The following is a 19,392-nucleotide window of genomic DNA, read 5'->3' as shown; positions in this document are numbered from 1 at the left end:
GGGCTCGGCGCGGGGCACCGCTCGTATCCGCCGCTCCGCGCCTCCCCGCTGCCCCTCCGGCCGCGCCGCCGCCGTGCTCCCCGCGCCCGCTCCGTCCTTCCCCCTCGGATCGCTCTTTCGTTCCCTCCTTCTCTTTCCGCGTTTCGGTTTTCTTTTTTTGTTTCTCTTTCCGTTTTCCTTTCTTTCTTTCTCTTTCTGTTCTTCCGTTTTTGTTTGGGTTTATTTCTCTCTCTCTCTGCGCGATGCCTCTTTCCGTTTTCGTTTGTCCGCTTTCCTGCCTTCGTTCTCTCTTTCCGTTTTCTTCCGTTGCGCTTTTTTCTCTTTCTGTCGTTCCGTCGTTAGTTCTTTTCCGTTCTTTCTTTCTTTCCGACTTCCCCCTCGTTCTGTATCGGTCTTTCTGCGTTTCTGCTTTTATTTCCACTTCCGAGATTCCACTTTTCCGTCTGTTTCTGCGTTGATTTCCTCCAGTCAAGTTTCTCCTCGGAATTCCCACCGCTCCCTTCTCTCCCGTCGTGGCTCCTTTCTTTCTTTCCCCGTTCCTGTCTCTATGTCAATCTTTCTTTCAATTTTGCTTAAAAAAACCCACCCAAACCCAAAACGCAAAAAGAACAAAGCCCCCCAGCCCGCAGCCTCCCCCCGCCGCCCGCTGACGCCGCCGGTCCCGCAGGACGGCCGGGGCTGGCGCTGTGCGCGGGCTGCGGGGGCCGCATCCAGGACCCCTTCCTGCTGCGGGTGTCGCCGGACCTGGAGTGGCACGTCGCCTGCCTCAAGTGCGCCGAGTGCGGGCAGCCGCTGGACGAGACCTGCACGTGCTTCCTGCGCGACGGCAAGGCCTACTGCAAGCGGGACTACAGCAGGTGACCCGCTCGTTCTAAAACGAAACGAAGCGATCCCGAACCGAGCTCGGAGCCCCTCGCGGCCCCGCGCTCCGCGGGCGCTGACGGCGCGGCGCTGCCCCGCAGGCTCTTCGGCATCAAGTGCGCGCAGTGCCGGGCGGCCTTCAGCAGCAGCGACCTGGTGATGCGCGCCCGCGACCACGTCTACCACCTGGAGTGCTTCCGCTGCGCCGCCTGCGGCCGCCAGCTGCTGCCCGGGGACCAGTTCTGCCTGCGGGAGCGCGACCTGCTCTGCCGCGCCGACCACGCGCCGCCCCCCGACGGCGCCGCCGCCCGAGGGCCCCGCAGCCCCGCGCCGCCGCCCGCGCACCTCGCAGGTACCGGCTTCCCCCGGCCCGCCGCTACCGCGGCTCGGGGCGGGCGGGCGGATAACGTTGGGCTGAGGGCTGCGGGCTGCGGGCGGCGGCGTCGCTGACGGTGCGCGCCCTCCTTCCCTCCCTCCTTCCCTCTCTCCGCCGCGCAGAGCCGGTGCCCGGGCGGCCTCCCGGCCCGCGGCCGCAGTCGCACAAAGCGGCCGAGAAGACCACCCGCGTGCGGACGGTGCTGAACGAGAAGCAGCTGCACACGCTGCGGACCTGCTACGCCGCCAACCCGCGGCCCGACGCCCTGATGAAGGAGCAGCTGGTGGAGATGACGGGGCTCAGCCCGCGCGTCATCCGCGTCTGGTTCCAGAACAAGCGCTGCAAGGACAAGAAGAAGTCCATCCTCATGAAGCAGCTCCAGCAGCAGCAGCACAGCGACAAGACGGTGAGAGCCCGGGCGGGGGATCGGGAGGGGACCGGGGGGTCGGGGCGCCGCGCTGAAGCGCCGCGTGCCCGCAGAGCCTGCAGGGCCTCACCGGGACGCCGCTGGTGGCCGGCAGCCCCGTCCGGCACGAGAGCGCCGTGCAGGGCAGCGCGGTGGAGGTGCAGACCTACCAGCCGCCCTGGAAGGCGCTCAGCGACTTCGCGCTGCAAAGCGACCTGGAGCCGCCCGCCGCCTTCCAGCAGCTGGTGAGCCCCGGGCGCGGCGGGGAGCCGGGGGGTGGGACGGGGGGTCCGCCGCGGGGCTCACCGCCGCTGCTCCCCAGGTCTCCTTCTCCGAGTCCGGCTCTTTGGGCACGTCCTCCGGCAGCGACGTGACCTCGCTGTCCTCCCAGCTCCCCGACACCCCCAACAGCATGGTGCCCAGCCCGGCCGAGACGTGAGGCCGCCCGGCCCCCGCCGCCGCGGGACCTCCGCATGCCGCGCTCCCTGCATGAGACACCCGGCCCCGCGCCGCGCCCAGCGCGCCGGACGAGCGCCTTTGTCTTTTAATTATTCCTATTTAAAACCAAACCAAACGTACCTTGCTGACGGCCGAAAAGCGCCGGGATTCTCGCTGCCTTCACCGGACCGGAGAGAGAGAGCCCCCGCCCCGCTTCTTTCGTTGCGCGGAGCTTCGGCGCTGCGGATTTCGATGTTTCTTTACTCCGAGGAAAGCGGATTGCCCGGCGCGGTGCCGGCTCTTCTTCCTCGCCTGGAAGAGAAACGAAAACTCAAATCAAACCGAACGGGGGACGGAGCCCCGCGGCCATCGGGGCCGTCTCACGCCGCTGCCTCCCGCAGCACCGGGGCACGGAGACGGGGCGGTGTGACGGGACCGCGCTGGCGGTGTTAGCGACGGACGGAGGACGGATTGTTTGAGCCTTTAACGAACAAAAGTAAGTTATTGCTATTTATTGTCAGAGTCAGCGGTTGAATAGTGGGGTTAAATATTTTGGACTTAATAAAAACAAACAAACAAACAAACAAACAAAAAAGGAAAACGAAAAAGGAAGGAAAACGTTGCAACGAAACGGAGCGCGGGGCGGGCTCAGCCCGCAGCCCGGCTCTGCGGCACGGCCACCCGCACCCGCTAAGCCGCTCCGACCGCCGCCTATTTATAGCCGGGAGGCGGAGCGCGGCTTTCCCTTTCGGGCAGCGCCCGGGGCCGTCCCGCACCTGCCGCGATGCGGGGATGCGCCGCGGGGCTTCCCCTCGCCCACGGACGTTCCGTTCTCCCCGACCGGCCGCAAGCGGCGGCTCCGCGCCTGCCTCCGCCCGCTCTCCCCGGCCCCGCGGTCCGGCTCCGGGCCGCTCCCTCCCCTCTCCCTGCCGTGCGGAGGCGGGCGTTCCTCTGCAGCCCCGACCCTTCGCGTTCTCGGGACAGACCCCGCGGCCCGAACCGAGCCGCCGCCGTGCGGGGGAGGTGGGGGTGGGGAGGCAAGCGCGGTCCCGGGGCGGTGCGGCGCGGGGAGAGCCGGGGGTTGGGTGCTGCGGAGCACCGCAGCCGGGGCTCGCGCAGCGTCTCGGGCTGCAAGGGGAAACGAGGGGCTGCGGTGGGGCCGGGGCAGGTGGGAGGGATCCCCGGTTAACCCAGGCCGCGGGGCTCGGAGTTACCTACGGGGCGGCGGGGCGCTCCGGGCCGGGCTTCAGCCGCCCGCAGCGCAAGCAGAAAATCCGGGCGGCCGAACGGCGTCAGCCGCTGCTCCGCGGGCCGGGTCGCGGTCGCCGCCGCCTCAGGTGCGGGCCGGGCCGCTGAGGGGACAGCGGGCACCAGGGCGGCGCGGGGCCTTCCGCGAGGCGGTGCCGTGTGGAGGACAGGGCTCGCGCCGGGCAGGGCGGGGAGCGCGCGGAAGAAAGCTCGCGGAGCCGGCGGCTGCTTTATAGGCTTTAATTTCGGTTCGTGGAGACTTTACCCCGTTAAGAGAACAGCACAAGGTCGAAAGGAGCGTTATTAAAGTCTTATCGAAACGTTGCAAATGTGCGTGGTTTACAAAATCCGCGTTACGCCGTGACTTGTCGCCACAAAACAACCGAAGTTGCCTCAGGTCGGACGCAGCCCTCAGGCTGGAGCCCCGTCCTCCCCCCCCACCCCCTGAACCTGCTCAAGGCAATTCAAGAGCCCACACGTGCAAGCAGGACCCACACCACAGACAGAATAAGTTACTTTATTACAGATGTACAGAACACATTTCTCCTTGCAGCCTCCTCGCAGCAGTTCCACAGCGCCAGTGCCACCACACCACACCACACCGTAGGAAGGATCCGGGACATTGGGATACACGACTGAAATTAACTCCAATTATCAAAATTACAAAACAGAACTTGAAAGTATCTACAGTAGTCAGGGTATAAATAGTGCAAATTACACGTATCTACAGCGTCAGTGTTGGCGTATCGGCGCGGCCTCATCGCGGCCCTCAGCGCCGGAGGAAGAACTGTCGGGCCTCCTCCCAGCACTGCCGGGGGAAGCGGTTGGACAGCTCGAGGTAGTCCTGAGCACCGAACCGCTTCTCTGTGGGAGACAGAACATAAAATTACCGCGTTGTTCCCTCTTCAGAAAGATGGCAATAAAACAAGAATAACGCGCAGGCGGCCAACTCTGGCCACGTCACGTCCTCAGCCCTCCCCAAACCCTCATGCCACGCAGGGAGCCGAGCGCGGGGCTCCGAGCCCATAGCATTCACTGTGTGCCCACAGGCCCCGCTCCGGCCCTGCCTCCTCCTCAGCAGTTGCTCCTCAGCCCCCCAGACCCGCAGCTTTCCCGGGCACTGCGAGGACAGCAGGCTGCACACACGTGCCCAGGCTTGTGGGGTGCAACCCTGTGAGCAGCACAGTGCTGAGCAATGGAGAACGCCCAAGTTCCTTTCTAAGCGGTGCTGTTGTTCCCATTTATGTTTTGGGGGGGGACGCTGTCCTTCGCGCTGCACTAATAGATAAAAATAATCCTGCCTATGCTGCTGTTATTATCTCAGCTTTTTGCATCTGGGGAATGTTTAGAAATCACACTCTCATGTCACCACATAGTCATCTTTGTTTAAAAGCTCATTCCGTTTGAATAATGAAAATAAAAAGCAGTTCCCCACTTGGATTTTAGCTGTTTCTCAAGCAGATTCTCATGCAAATGCAATTTTGGAAAGTTTGTTTTGCAGACATTGCACGAGGCTGCTTCAGACTGGAAGGTATAATGGTGGCAGTAAGAATCACAATGTACCTATCTTTATTTTGCAGTTTGCAATTTATTTTTAAAAAGCTTATGACTTAAATCTAGAACCGTTCCTCCCCTGCCAAGCCTCCAGCAATGCAGCAGTGAAAATTCTGCTCACTGTGAGGGAGAAACAGGAGATGCAGTGCATGCAAAATGCGGATGACTTGAGACGATTTTCCCACCACCGTACTCCAATTTCCCATTTGTTTAACAAGCAATAGCTGTCTTAGCTGAGAGTTTTCCAACCAGGCAGCCGAGGCGGGTTAGCTGCGTTTTACACGGTATTTACAACTGAGAAAATAATGCAACTCTTCTGCAGACAGAGAAACTTCGAGGAATAACTACAGGACAGCATTTTACTAATTTCTGGCTCCTTGGGTGCATTGGGATGGCTGCACAGCTTCTGTAACCTAAGACTTTTGAAAGCAGCCTTTGTGATAGCTAATTAAATACGTGCACGTACAGTATCACATTTTAAGGCAGAATACCACGTAGCGTTTAATAAAGATTAACAGCCCGAATTCCTGATACCGTGAGCAAAGACTGGAAGTCACAGACTTTTAGGTCAGATTTTAAGCTAGAGAGCCTCTCCTAAGACTGGAAAATCATGGTGCAATTTACTGTATTCCTTTTTACGGTGGTGCAGATTCAAAAAAAATCTAAATCACAGCAAAACATAGTATCTACACATTTTGTTACCCAGTTGTACCCTGTTACATTCAGTGGAGACATACCCCTCTGCTGAGATAACAGATTATCCATTTGGCCTGAGCTCTGTGCAAAGTCCTATGGGAAAGAAAAAGAACATCAGATTTTCAGATCTTGCATCCGAGGAATTAAAACCATTTTGTAAAGTCTTCAAAGTCGTCCAAAAACATGAATTCTTTATGAAATCTGTACATTAACAAACCGGTTTGTTTGCAATGCGCCGTAACAGAATACTGCTAGCACTTAAGTTCTGTAATATAGAGCAGATTTTATACAACTTAAATTTTTTTTTTTTAATTTACAACACAGAAAAAACAGTATTTTATTATCTTCCTCAGAAATAATTCTTTATCATTGTTTTCAATTGGAGACAATGACTATTGGCCGTATTTAAAACCAAGCGTTTGAGATGGACGCTCTGCAGCCCGAACACGCTCTCACTGAATTGCTGAGCAACCCAGTCCCAGCAGCCGTGTGTCCTGGCAGCACGAGACCCCTGCCCCCCGAGAGCAACCAAGTTCTTCCAAGGACGTGACCAGCTCCAGGGAGCACAGCAGGCTCTGCTCCCACGGGCGGGCTGCTCCAGTACCGAGAGTGCTCTGAGCACCGGCTTTTGTCTGTGCATTCCCTAAGCAGGGCTGGGGTTCGACGTGCGACACAGTTGAACAAATCATGGGTATTTCTAAATATTTTTTAAAATTGTCTCAGCGCGTCTAGAAACAGAAGTAAGAAAAAGGATGATGCAACCTTCAGGGGATGGCAGCAGAGCTGCTGGCAGGGAGGTGCAACGCTGATAGCTGTAAAATGCAGCAATCATTTTCCTTTGATTTATGCTGCACCCATTTAACACACTGTATTTAAGTGTTATATTTGTACACACCACCAAACTTTTTACATAAACAGGGCTTCTTTTTGCATTCCCTGGCACAGGAAGAATCTCATTTTCCAGTCCCAGGGAAATATTTTACAGGCTTTACCAAAACTGCCACGGACGGAAGCGAGTGAGGGATTCGCCTGACAAAAAAGCAGCGGGCTGAAATCAAAGCAGAGCGGCAGGGCTCTTCTGCGTGCACGGGCATCCGAGCGCTCCTCAGCGCCTGTCAGAATCGTTCTCTGTCCGTGTTCCACATTTGGGATTTGATTTTAAAAGGTGTAGGATAGCGAAGTACCAGTGAGGTCAGCAATGACACGGCAGTAAGATCGCACACAAGGATCTTCCGTATGTTAATGCAACACCTCCTCTGAAAGGCTGAAAGGACAGTATGAGGACTTGGCATCTGAGATAGAAATATAGCTCTAATTGGAAATCAAATTAATAACGCTGACCCTTGGAAATACATTTTGCTGCAGCTAGTAAAGATTTAAATGCCACAGTTTCTATTAGAGAAAAGGAATCAAGGTAAATAAACTTAATTATTCGATGGGGGGGACTCTCCCCTACTCTTCTTTGTATTTTTAAATTGCAACACAAATCCAGCTTGCTGTGTTTGCTCATCCTGCTGAAGTTACTTTTCACCACTGCAGCTTCTACAGTGAAATCTGTAGTTCCCGTATTAAAATGAGTCAATGTAAAAAAAGTCAAGGCACGGCATGAATTATAGCTTTGTATTTAAACAGAAGCTCCACGGCAAATTCTTCTAAAGCTAAGTTCAGAAGTTTCTTACTTTCTTTAAACTGCTACACAATTATTTTAGTGTTAAAAGAATGAAAAGTAGTTGCTCTCAGCAGCTCAGTAACTCAGGGGTTGCGCTGAAACTTGCAGTAAATATTTAGTTCTTACGTCCTCTCCCCTAAATCCACGCAGCCTGCCCCAGGACTAGCTGTAAAGCACTAGCAAAGAGCTGGAGGACCGTTCCTGTACCAACAACGGGAACTTCCAGGTGACCACAGGCATGTTATTTTGTCACAGTGGAGCGCTGATGAGAACGGCATTTACTCATTTGAAATTAGACAGTAAAATATATGGAAAGCATGAAGCAGGCTTGAACACTGATAAGTGCAGCGCAGCACATAAGTTGACACAAAGGGAACAAAATTGCTGTAAAACCTTCTTCAAAACAGTATTTGTAATGCCCCCGGTGGCTTACTGTCAAAAATAAAGACTGCACCATCAGACCGGTGACATACGTTCTGTGTATGTTCTGCATCAAATATATACACTCTGTTTGGTTCTCTCTGTAAATCTGTTGTGCACAGTATACAGCCATACATTTATATGTAAACAGATTAATAGACAGATTTCAAATGCGCTGCATGTGCAGTAGTTTAAAAAAAAAAGTTAAGTATTTTAAGGATTGTCGTGTGACAGTGTGACCTACATCAAATCTTCCTAGCACGTCAAAAACTTTAGTGAAAGCAGGATTCTGCACGCGACAGTGAGAACCTGAACTGCTCGGGTAACCTTTCAGTGTTACAAGATATCTCAAGTACAGGCATCATCTGTGGTTTGAAAAGAGCTGCACAGAATCTTAAAGTACTTCAGCGCTGTTTACTTGCTTTACTTGAGGCAAATCATTTCCATGCACACAGCAAAGGCGAGAAAAAGGGCCGCAGTCACCCTGCGAGCACTGCTGTACGGGCACTGCTACCTGAATGAACGTGGCGAGGAGCACACAGCTCATCTCCTGCTCCAGAATGATCTTGTTCTGAGGGTTATTGTAACAAGCAGCTATTAGTGAAGGGAAGAGCACTTTGATTAACCGGGGATCGCTGAAATACTGGAAAGGCAACTGGCACAGCTTCTGCAGCACGGTGGGGTGACGGCCGGATTGTACAATGATCTGAAAGACAAACGCAACAGAATTAGAACACGTGGTCTATCTGGTCTTCCTGCAGATCGCCCCGCGTGCTGAAGTCATGCTGAAAATATGAGCGCGGCCGAGAAGAAAACATTTTGGTAAACACTAAAAATAAATCTTAGAACATCTAGTCCAAATAACTTCTGATTTAGTGTGCAAGTACTGTACTTACTGCAGAGGAGCACAAAGAGTATGCGGCTGTAAACTGCTTTGCCCGTATTACCAAAAAAGACAATAAATAAACGAGAAACGGATTAATCCGAAGATTACAATACTTTCACTTCAGACAAGGAACGAAAGCACAGGGGCTGTTGTAAGTTAGAGCTACAGCACAGCTCTCCCAACCGCAGCCATTCAAACACAGTAAGCACGTCTTTATTAAAAAAAAACAAAGACAAACAAAGAGCCGAGATCACCAGGACTGTGAAAACCCGCATGCAGCTCGCTCATCCTGTACTGGAGTGCTCTCTGGCAGCCAGAGAGGACTCTGTTTCATCGTGGATGTCTGCTACACGTTCTCAGGCACTGAAAAGAAAAGGTGATTGTAAGCTGCACAGCAATGAGTTTCAGTGGAGACTCCGAAAGACCCTCCCATCTGTATTTCTTATCTCAGTTTCTATCAGTGCCATTGACTCTAAAAGGAGAATTGTTTAGATAAATGGGACTGTTGTCATGAAGCAGGCTAAGTTTACAACTGTGTACATCTGAAGAAATCAGGCAATGCTATACTGGTCTCTCGCAAAGGAGCCTTTCCCATTTACTCGATATTCTTATAAAGTCTTTGTGATACGCTACAAAATGTCAGGATCGGATCTGTTCCAAGGAACCTCGATTAGACAATTACAATATGAAAGAGCTGTTTGACCCAAAGTTGGCTTTTCAGTATAGGAGGAAGCTCCTATAGGGCTGAACACTGTAAAACTTAGGGTCACGACTGTAAATTGTACTTGGAAAAACACAATTTTACAGGTACACACCCAGACAAGACTGCATTCAAATTAAAACCAGAAGGACAGAAAGAAGCAGCCGAGACCACAGGAACATAAATTACAGGGATTTACAAGTTTTCAAAGCACTTTTAACAATACCTTAAGAACACACTGAGTCGATAATGCAGTTCAGTTTAAAAACAAGATCAACAAAGTAATCGTTTGCATTTTTGCAGCTCACTAGCCTAAAATACATTGAAAACCTTTCAAAATACTGGTAGAAACGTCTTAATGACCTTAAAGCCAGGAGGAATTTTTAAGAGGCAGACAAATATGTGACAATTAAGCATTGCTCTTTTGAGGAAAGTATCTACTAGCCCACCACCGAAGCATTTGGATGATGCTAAACTTAACTGTTGCCTACCATCCCCTGTGATCACTGCTGGAATTTTACATTTATTGTTATAATAAATATATATTATTATTATTATTATTTAACTGCAGGTTTTTCTACGGTAAACCCTAGAATCTGAAAAGCACTTTTAATCATGCACGATTTTACTCCAATAACTATAGCTGGTGTTTGTGATCGAGGACAGAGTAAGAGAAGGCCATTTCTTTGTTACTGCCCACGGGACACGACAAACAGACACATCACAAGCAGTTCTGAGGTCTTTTCCTCTTTCTCTTCACACTTCACTTCCCTTACCCGTTCTAAAAATGCCACAGGTAATTAGTGTCCCCTTCTCAAATAAGCAACGCGGACACAACGTTACCATTTTGGTTTTTTTTTTTTCAACTTTTTAACTACAACGTTATTGACATTAAAGATAGGAGAGTTCTATTCGAGAGCTGCTCATTGTTTTAATCTGGTATTTATCACATGTGGAATCAATTTAATGAGTTTAGCTCATTGTACTAATGCAGCTACTAAACCTGATACGCTACAGTACGTACTCTGAAAAGAAGTCATGAAACAACTCGCTCCTATCTGAAAAAAAAACTGCAGACGTACGAACCTCCAACAGAGCAGAAAGTAAAGTCCAGAACTCAGCTTAGCAGATGACCAATAAAGAAAACAAATGAATGCCTCGTCTATGACTTTTCTACAGTTGAAAAAGACTCCTCTCTATTTTTTTTTTTCTTTTAAGCAGTAACCTCTGTCCCTTTGCTGAATGATCTGGAATACTCATCCCATAAAATGCTCCAATATGAGATACAAGCTGCTTACTGAAAGGCAGTGCAGGAATTCATGTCACACGCTGGAATCCCAGAATTAGCTTTTCTTGGTGCTCCCTCTTCAGCCTGAAAGTCAGATATGCCTGTCAGATGTAACAAGATCCTAATTAAACCTCTGCATTTCTGTACAGCCAAGCATTTAAGCACCTGCTTAACTTCAGATAGGTGCCTAGGTCCCATTAATACTTGCTTGTGATTTTCTTTTTCTGAATTGAGACCTCTCTACCAAATTACTAAAAGCTATGTATTTTTAACTGTTATTCAGAACAGGCAACTCCATGTTGCTGTTTTCTGTACTTTATTCAAAATGTCGCCTCCTGCTGAAATTAAGACATTCATACCACCTTACTGTTTTTGCCTGAGCTTTGCTTAAACAAATAGCACACTCTGCTCTCCATATAGAAGCCTGCTGAAAATGAGAAGCGAGAACATCTCAGGTGCTCTACCGTGCCAAACTCAAGCAGCTTCTCCATACATAAGCTGTTAGAAAGGCTGCACAATGCACACCACTCTATTATCCAACTTTGCTTTTAAACATTGCTAAAAGCCACCTTAAGGAACAGAGCTGGTCTCTGTCTGAATTCCCAGCTTTCAGCACACGTGCTGTGCTTACTGAACCCATGCAATCTGACTGCCCGCCCCAAGAACCAACGTGGTGACCTGGGGGAACTTTTAACTGAGAAGCAGCTCTCAGGGCTGCCTACCTGCTGCCTCTGGTCACCCCCCCCGGTTTACAGCCTCCTGCAGGTCCCACTAATGGGCTTCACCTCCCATAACCAGTGGGGCAGGTGCTCGCCCCTTCCCTAGCAGGCAGTCCCTGCTCCCATTTGCCTCTCAAGAGCAATGACCACCCTGATCCGTGGAAGCTAATCTCTTAGGAAAGAATGATTCCTGATGTCTCTAAATGAAATCCACTTTTTTTCCTCAAGTTTATTTGGACCAATATTGACTAAACAGTATATTGCTTACCCATTAGCTGCAATTCTTCTAGCTGTGAAAGTCTGAAGCAGTATAAAAGTCAGTCTTTCAAAACAGGCTACAGTGACAAAAGCCAGCAATATGCCACACAGCACTTGAGCAATAAAAAAGGACAATCAATCAAAAAATTAAAAGCTCCTTGTAGCACTGGGGACGCAATAAAGTTGTGAAGGGAACTCATCATTCTGCTGGGAAATAAGGCTTACCCTGCCACTGAAGTAAGGCTTTTGGCTACGCATCCAAGGTGACTGCTACAGGCTATTCTATCCTGGATCCTACTGTCCTTCCCTGTATGCCCACCAGAACGGGTCCAGCAGTCTTTCCCTCCTTTGTTTGTTTCCTGGCACCTCGCAAAGCAAGAACTTCACAAGACTGACAAGTTTGCTATGGAACTAATAAACCACAAGAGCCTAAATAACTTGACTTTCCCCAGGCAGCGGAAGTAAATGTGCAGCTCTGTCCTTTTCTGTGAAGTTCCAGAGACCCAAAAATAACTTTCTGTGGATTGTGGAGGAATGGGAATCTGAAATCTGCTGCTCCTTTCCTTGCTCACAAAGACAGGGAGATAAGTGCTTGCATACACTGGGGCAACACTTGCATGACAGCTACTAAGAGAAAGATGCTTTGGTGAACATCCCACAATCCTGTGTACCACGTATGACAACATAAAGCACATATTTGAATCAATCTTTCCCTATATTCCTTTTACTGTGAACAAAAGATACAGATACTTACATGTATATGTACAAACATTTTTCAAAGCTGCGCTGTAAATCTTCATAGCTAACAGGATTCTGCTTCTTTGATTGATATGCATCAGCAGCTACATCTCAAATTAGTCAAACCTTACCAAGTCAATGGCTAATTTTATAACACAATTAAAATAAGAACCCTCTAGTCTTTGGAACCATACTTGGATAATTGAGTTTATCAACACCTTGCAGGTAACAATCAAAATTTTCACTGAGAAATCTAAAAAGTCGCTGAGAAAGCTGAAGAATGACTGCATGCAAAATACTGAACAAATATTACCCAAATCAAGGTAAAGTGCTGATTCACTTGCTCCTTCAGACCTCTAATAGCCTGATTAGAGATCTAAGTTCAGATGCACGCGACTCATTTTTCAAGAGCTAGTAGTTCAATCAAATTGCCCTGTGAAAATTTACATTTTTTTAACCCACGAAGAAGTATTTTTGGTGACAATCCAAATTTCTGCTTCCAGCTTGTAACTGCATACTTTTTAGATGTCAAGAGTTTGAAAAAAGAGAAACTAACTGAATTAAGAATACGCCAGCAGCTCTCCAGAGCTTTAAAGATTAAGATCCTAGAATGGTTTTTAGTGCTTCCAGGCAAATATGCTAAATGCTTGTAGTAAGATATCTGACAACAACTAAAATCAAAATAAAAAAGTTCAGCCTTACATCATCTTTTTCACTCCTCGTGTGCTATCCAAGGTCAGACCAGGATTACTGGAGAGCAGAAGCGTGATTTTTGGAGCGGTATTTCCTTGAGTTGTACTGATGGTTTCAGGTTTTATTTACTGAGAACTGCCTACAGCATTGGAAAGCCACAAGGCATCATCAATTGCCCTGGAGAGCATGTCTAAAATCTGTAGGAGCACTTCCCATCTATCCAATTATTTCCGCCGAGGTTGCTGACAACACTGTTTCGTAATTTGACCAAGTACTAGAGGTTGCAGTCCTTGCATCAAATGTGAAGTGAGGCAAAATTACCGCACCAACATGTGAACTGGAAACAGGAAAATGTGCCTGAATCTCAACTTTGTAAAGTTTAAAACTTCCTGAAGTGAAACCCTTCTCAGCTCTCGGAAAGAAAAACCGCTAAAGAAATGGTGTATTCCATAGCTGCTGAGTACCAAAAATGGCCATTATAACTGAAAGCTGAATTACACCTCTAGTAATAGATCCTTCTCAATAAAATGTTGGGGTTTTATGAAGCAAAGCACTCAGATGTGTGCTTCCACTTGACTGTGATATTCTGCTGAAACATATTCCATGTTCAGAGCAATTTTCCGAGAGCAACGTGGACGGAAGAGCTAGCAGTTCTCTAAGGGGCACTCCTGGTGTTTCCACAGTCCTGTACGACCTGCTGTTCCAAACTTGGACAGGGCCATTGTAAACATTTGGACCTTAAAATTGTACTGTTGGTATGGGAACTATTAATGTTTCTTTTCTATTTATCATTTATATCGAAGTCAATTCTGATTTCTACTAACAACTAAACGTTATTGAACAGGAACTGAAACGCTGTGCATCTATTCTTTGTAACTACACAGAATACATCAAACAGTTAAACGCTTTTGTTTGATGTAAGGTTATTTATAACTTGGCAAAAGAAATAAATCTTTATATTAGTAGTCCAGAGTTTCCCTTCAAAGTTAGATCTGCATTATTTCTTTGCTTCTATATAAACAGATCCCATACTGTTAGCATTCAATCAGTGGAATATGTCACCACTTAGACTCCTCTTCTGTTTTAAGGTCAAGCTCTTTTCTTTCCATTTTGCAAACTCCACTATTGGCAAGGCTCTGAGCAAAGAATGTTCCAAATTCCTTCTAACATCTTATCAGGAGCCAGAGCACCATTTCAATGCAAAAATAATGTGCCAAAACGTTACATTCAAATTTTAAAATAAGAATTTGGTCTATTTGAAAAATGTCAATGTTTATTTTCTTAGCATCACACACAAGCTTTCAGAGAGAAGTTAAACAGATAACAGAGGTCAGAATTAAGGTTTTCTTCCCTACAAACCACACTATGAGGCAGTGTCCTTCTAGAGCTAGCTCTCTGCTGAAGAATGGAACGCTTTGTGATGCTCTGTGTGTACATCAGGAACAAAATAATCACCTGAGCAGTTTTTGTGTAATTACCCAAAACCATTTGAGATTTCAGCAAGGACAAGGGCAAATATAAGCACGATGATGTATTTAAAAAGTTTGCCAATGGTGCTGCTTGGGGGGAAGCCTGGAGAAAGAAGCTCTGTGGAAAATGTCTGAAAAAATGCCACGCAAAATAACAACAAGGCATCTTAGTTAAAAGATAACGAAGCATACAGAGATTAAGTTGAGCAAAAAGCAAATAGTATTACACACATCTTGTAAAAGGTCAGCTCCATTACAATGTGACAAGAGGAGAATGGAAACAATTCTAATATGCGTTGAGGCTACTTGTGAATTTAACACATGCTCAGGCTGCAGGATGAACTAGTAACCAAACACCTGAACCAGAAAGAGGGGTAAGGAAAAGCTTAACTCTAAAAACAATAGCATTTTAGCAATTAACATATTGACATAAAAACAAACATTTACCTGTGAGGCTGCTCATGCTTAATGTTATGCACATATTAAGTACCTTGTTAAATTCCAGGGTATCATTACTTTCCAGAAAATGGCAAGCCTCATGGTTTCCAAACTAACCTAACAGTGGATTTATACGTTTAAGTGTCGGAATAATCACTTTTTATTATGCATCAAATGTATTGAGAAATACATATATTCCATAAGCTTAAACCCATCACGCCATGTCTCAGATCCTGAAACACGATTCTGAACATTGAAATGATCAGAACTGGGCCTTGCAGTCCTGCTATATTTTGAAGAATCATCTCATGTTTAGAAAAGACCTTCAACTTTGATGACACAGCATTCTGAACTTCAGGGTGCTGTTCTAGCATGGACTCACTACTCATTTAGAAGCATAGAACTGTTTGAATTGGAAAGGACCTTTAAAGGCCATCTGGTCCAACTCCCATGCAACAAGCAGGGACACCTACAGCTCCATCAGTCGCCCAGAGCCTGGTCCAGTCTTAGAGGTGAAACTCCACTGATGTGAATGAAGAATTCTTGATTTAAAGCCTAGAGAGAGAACCAGACTTTAGCTGAAAGAAGTTCAAAATGACTATTCAAAGAGCTTTCTGCCACCATGCTTAAAAACAGAACTAGCTGGGTAAAAATCCCCAGAAGGTGTAATTAAAATATTACAGCCTAAAATGCTCTCTCAGAGCATCCTCCCTCTTCAAAAGCAAGCCTCTTCTGTCACACTCCAAAAATCTACTTGCAAATACAGTCTTAGATTTTTTTTTTTAATTACCAGTACATCTTGGTTTTTGGCTTTCATCATAAATGCAAAGGCTTTGTAAAAATACTCAATCGACTAAAAAGACTGTGAAACACATTGAGCCATTTGACATGCTGAGCTGGCTGAGAAAAAGCTTCAAAGAGCAAGAAAATGTACTCTTCTGTCACAAAAAATGTGCTACAATTTGCCCATAACCAAGAGCAGAGGAAGACAAGCAAGATTTTCCATAGTATTCACTTATGCAAGACTTAATGCATTTTATTTTTTCTTTATATTTCAGCATCGCTTCAATCAAGTGATACTCATTTGTTTGAGCTAAATATGGTGACATAGGTTTCAGAGACTTCTTTGGGTCTCTTGCAGGCTCCCACCCTGAGAGCAGCAACTGTCAGCTGCCGGAGCCCAAAGCTGTGAACAGAGAGCAGGCCGATGTCCACTCTGTGTGGGGCCAGCTCCGCACAGTCACTGGGGGTCTGCTTACAGAGACTCAGAAAACTTACAGTCTATGGGAGAAGAACAGGGAGTTCCTTCACACATGGGGAAAGACACACAATAGTTCACAAGGCCTGATTAAAGATCTGCAGACTTCAGACTTTGTGCTAAGTTTTGGCGTGAAATGTAATTTTCATGGAAAGGAGAGACCGGCACGCTCGGTTAGAAAGAGGCAGAGCAAAGGGCAAGCATTGTGCAAGCTTGTGCAGCCATCGCTGCCAACGTATCGCCACTGGCCAAAGCCAAAACAGGCCAGGCCTGAGTCTCTGCTGAGAAGAAACTGCTTATTAAGCAGAATTGTGCCAAACTCTGTGGTATGTTTCTGACGTGGACAAAGATCCACTGGGGATTACGCTGAGACCACCAAGCTCTCTCTCTTCCTGACCCAAGATTAGCACGTAGGTCTTCAGAGGCTGTGACGTGGGACAGTCGCTCTCTCTGCGCCTCTCTTCATCATGAAGCTTTAGCTATGGACTATGTTTTAAGGCTGTGAAGTACTGCTTTTGATGACATTGGGAGCCAAGTTTATTCTTGGGTGTTTGCAGTTTAGAAACAAGACAGTAAGATACGTCCAACTGCATTCATTTCTCATACCAGCTCCTAATACACTCTCTCCTGCTCGTACAGGAATCAGCCACTATAAACTGAAAACAACCAATTTCATTTTAAGTCCTTGCTCACATTACATTTCCTTCCCTACAGCCTCTCAAAACACAGAACCAACAAAAAGCATGGGATGCATTTTGGAGCGACAGAAATACAGTTAAAATGTGAAGTGTGAAATACGCAGTCCCTGTGCTCATCTTGTATTTTCTTTGCTTTGTCATAGATTTGCTTCGTTCGATTGTTTATCAGGAAGCTCAAATAACAACTAAGGTGTCTGACAAATCACCCAAGAGGCATTTCCACTTTTCACTGTCTGTGAGGAATGCCAGCTTTCCTGAGACATCAGTTCACTTAAGTGAATTGATGTGGGCTGACTATGTAAGATTGATAGGAAAAAAAAGCACACGTTATGGAGTTGTTTAATTTACTGCATTTTAAGATGCTGAGTTTAATCCTCAGGGTTTTTATCGCTCACAAGCTGCAGTGCTCCTAAGTGGCAGTCCAGGCTACAGCTTCACACGAATCGCTCACTGAAATCAGCTATTCCACAAAGTATTATTATTATTTTTTAATTCAAACTCATGAAGTTTTCAAGGGCTTTTTTGGAAAGACTTAACTTCAACATGAATTTCATACTCCTAAGAATACGTCCTTACTATTTACTTTCAAGTATGGTCATTTACTACACAGCAACTAGCGATTCCTGCACCTTTACTCCTGCTCTACTTTTAGAAACCCCATTTGCCTGATCAAAATCATTCCAGTCCCAACACAGCCCCCAAAGAACACAAACAATGGAAGTTTAATGATGGCTGCCAGTAAACAACTCCCATGGAATCTCTAAATAGTACTTTTATAAACCATTCTTCGAAGTTTTCCTGCTTTTCCGGTTTCCAAGTTTGTGATTTCTACATTTTAAAACTATTTTTCCTTCTTCATACTAACACTAGATCAAACCGACCACACACTGCAACCCAGTAAAAGCAAACGCCGTCAACTGCACAGAGTAATCTCCCTAAAGATGGCAGTTTGTAATCTAAAGTCATTCTGTAAGAGTTCCTTACAGCCTAGCAGTACTTGTAACCACACTTATGGCACACCTCATATATATATATATATATGTATGTTATATGTTAATCAACTTCAAGTTCATACACACTCCACTTAATGAGGAATAAAGTGTTCTGCTGTTTTAATGATATTAATAGTATTCTATTTTACAATAGAAATAGTATTTGCAACAGAAAAATGCTAAAAAGGCAGAAAATGTAACATCAGTCATTTTAAAATAAAAAAGAGGAGAGAATCTCTGTGAGAAGCACTTGTTGGGACCTTCTACTGGGTTTTCTTTGTGATGCAAATGAGTAATAAATTTCATGAATGTTTCCAAACGGTGCCTTCCATACAGCTCCTTCATTTCTTTCAACATGATATTTATACCTGTGACACTACTTTCTGACGTTACATATTTTTAAGACAGGAGAAATTCCTTTCCCCAAATATCCCGTAGTCTCATTGTTCCTTATTCCTTTAAGTGAAGCAAGGTGGTGTGCCTGAAATTGGCGTTACAGCGCACTCTCCATGGCCGTATGATACGGATAAATTCCTCCTGAGTGAACGACTATTGAATTCGACTCTGTGTACTTCTGTTTTCAATGATGATTCAATATTAACATTTCAATTATTGCCAAATTCACCGTAAGAATAGTGCACCGTTCCTATGGGCACAGCTGTCTAGGGACAAAAGGTTTGGAGGGACAGACAAATAAGTTAAACTAATGGAACTGCAAGACAAACTTTGCAGGATGAAATCCCTTCCTCAAAGACATATGGTTTGCATATCCCTTTTTTTTTCCCCAGTCGCACTGGTTACCCTAGTAAAAGTTCTTAACTGTATCTCCAAACCCTACTTCGGTAAGAAGTAAAATAAAATAAAAAATATAAAGCCTCTCCCGAGCTCTTTGACAGAAGTGTTACATTTTGCAATGCACTAAAAATACATATTTTTAGTTCAAAAATTTGGAAGCGTAAAGTTCTGTTCCACACAACTCCCAGAAGCTGGCGAGATTGTGCCGGTGCACTCTATAAATACATCGTCTGTCAAACAGGAAAAGGAATAAAAGAAGAAAAAAGCTCTTTTTATTTAAATCAGTTGCATAATTGAGCGCTGCAAACAATGCAACTTCCCTCAGAGCTTGCCAGACGAGGTCCTGAGTCGGAGGATCTGATTTGTGATGACTTTTCAAATGAAAAATATTTGCTAAGTGCAATGAATATGGAAAGATTCCTATTCCCAGTACAGCAATGTAAAAGCAGCCAAATCATCTGTCATTCATGCTAATTTAATTACGGGACCACATTCAATTATCCAATATAATATGTAAATGAAATGAGCTGACAGCGCATGCTAATTATAGTCACTGCAATAATTAAATCAAAGAAAGGGAATAAAAACGTAATGAAATAGGATATTTTTAATTAACAAGAACATCTTAATTAGCAGCTGCAGTCCTACAGCGTGACATAGCGCGATTGGTTTTATCCCGAGGCCGGACATCACTCTTCCGACGGTTCGGTTTTCCATCCCTACCCTCGGCGCCGTGGGACCCGTTTCGGATGCCGACAGACGAAGGGGCGGCCACCAGGGCCAGCCCGCTCC

At 46.5% G+C, this 19,392-nt stretch overlaps 2 protein-coding genes across 6 annotated transcripts in view; one reads left to right on the top strand and one right to left on the bottom strand.

Moving 5' to 3' along the window:
• On the top strand, positions 583 to 2,174 carry ISL2 (ISL LIM homeobox 2; the record flags this gene model as incomplete). The annotated part of the gene is made up of 5 exons (XM_021407508.1): positions 583 to 857; positions 963 to 1,213; positions 1,360 to 1,643; positions 1,718 to 1,888; positions 1,966 to 2,174. Coding segments are annotated over 5 exons (1,098 nt in total), but the record flags the coding sequence as incomplete, so codon positions are not given.
• Positions 3,831 to 19,392, bottom strand: part of SCAPER (S-phase cyclin A associated protein in the ER) — a 151,994-nt gene continuing 136,432 nt past the window's right edge. The window contains exons 29-31 of one of the 5 annotated variants that reach the window (XM_021406999.1): positions 8,180 to 8,374; positions 5,621 to 5,672; positions 3,831 to 4,193 (exon numbers count right to left, since the gene is read on the bottom strand). In XM_021406999.1, coding sequence (XP_021262674.1) covers positions 4,099 to 4,193; positions 5,621 to 5,672; positions 8,180 to 8,374 — 342 coding nt within the window. In that variant the 3' untranslated portion in view covers positions 3,831 to 4,098. The other 4 variants (XM_021407000.1, XM_021407002.1, XM_021407001.1 and 1 more) reach the window with 4 other exon arrangements.

Source organism: Numida meleagris, chromosome 9 (genome assembly GCF_002078875.1).
Source record: "Numida meleagris isolate 19003 breed g44 Domestic line chromosome 9, NumMel1.0, whole genome shotgun sequence".
Classification (NCBI taxonomy): domain Eukaryota; kingdom Metazoa; phylum Chordata; class Aves; order Galliformes; family Numididae; genus Numida; species Numida meleagris.
Note: the sequence above shows the minus strand (reverse complement) of the source record. Positions and strands in the feature narration are given on the sequence as shown.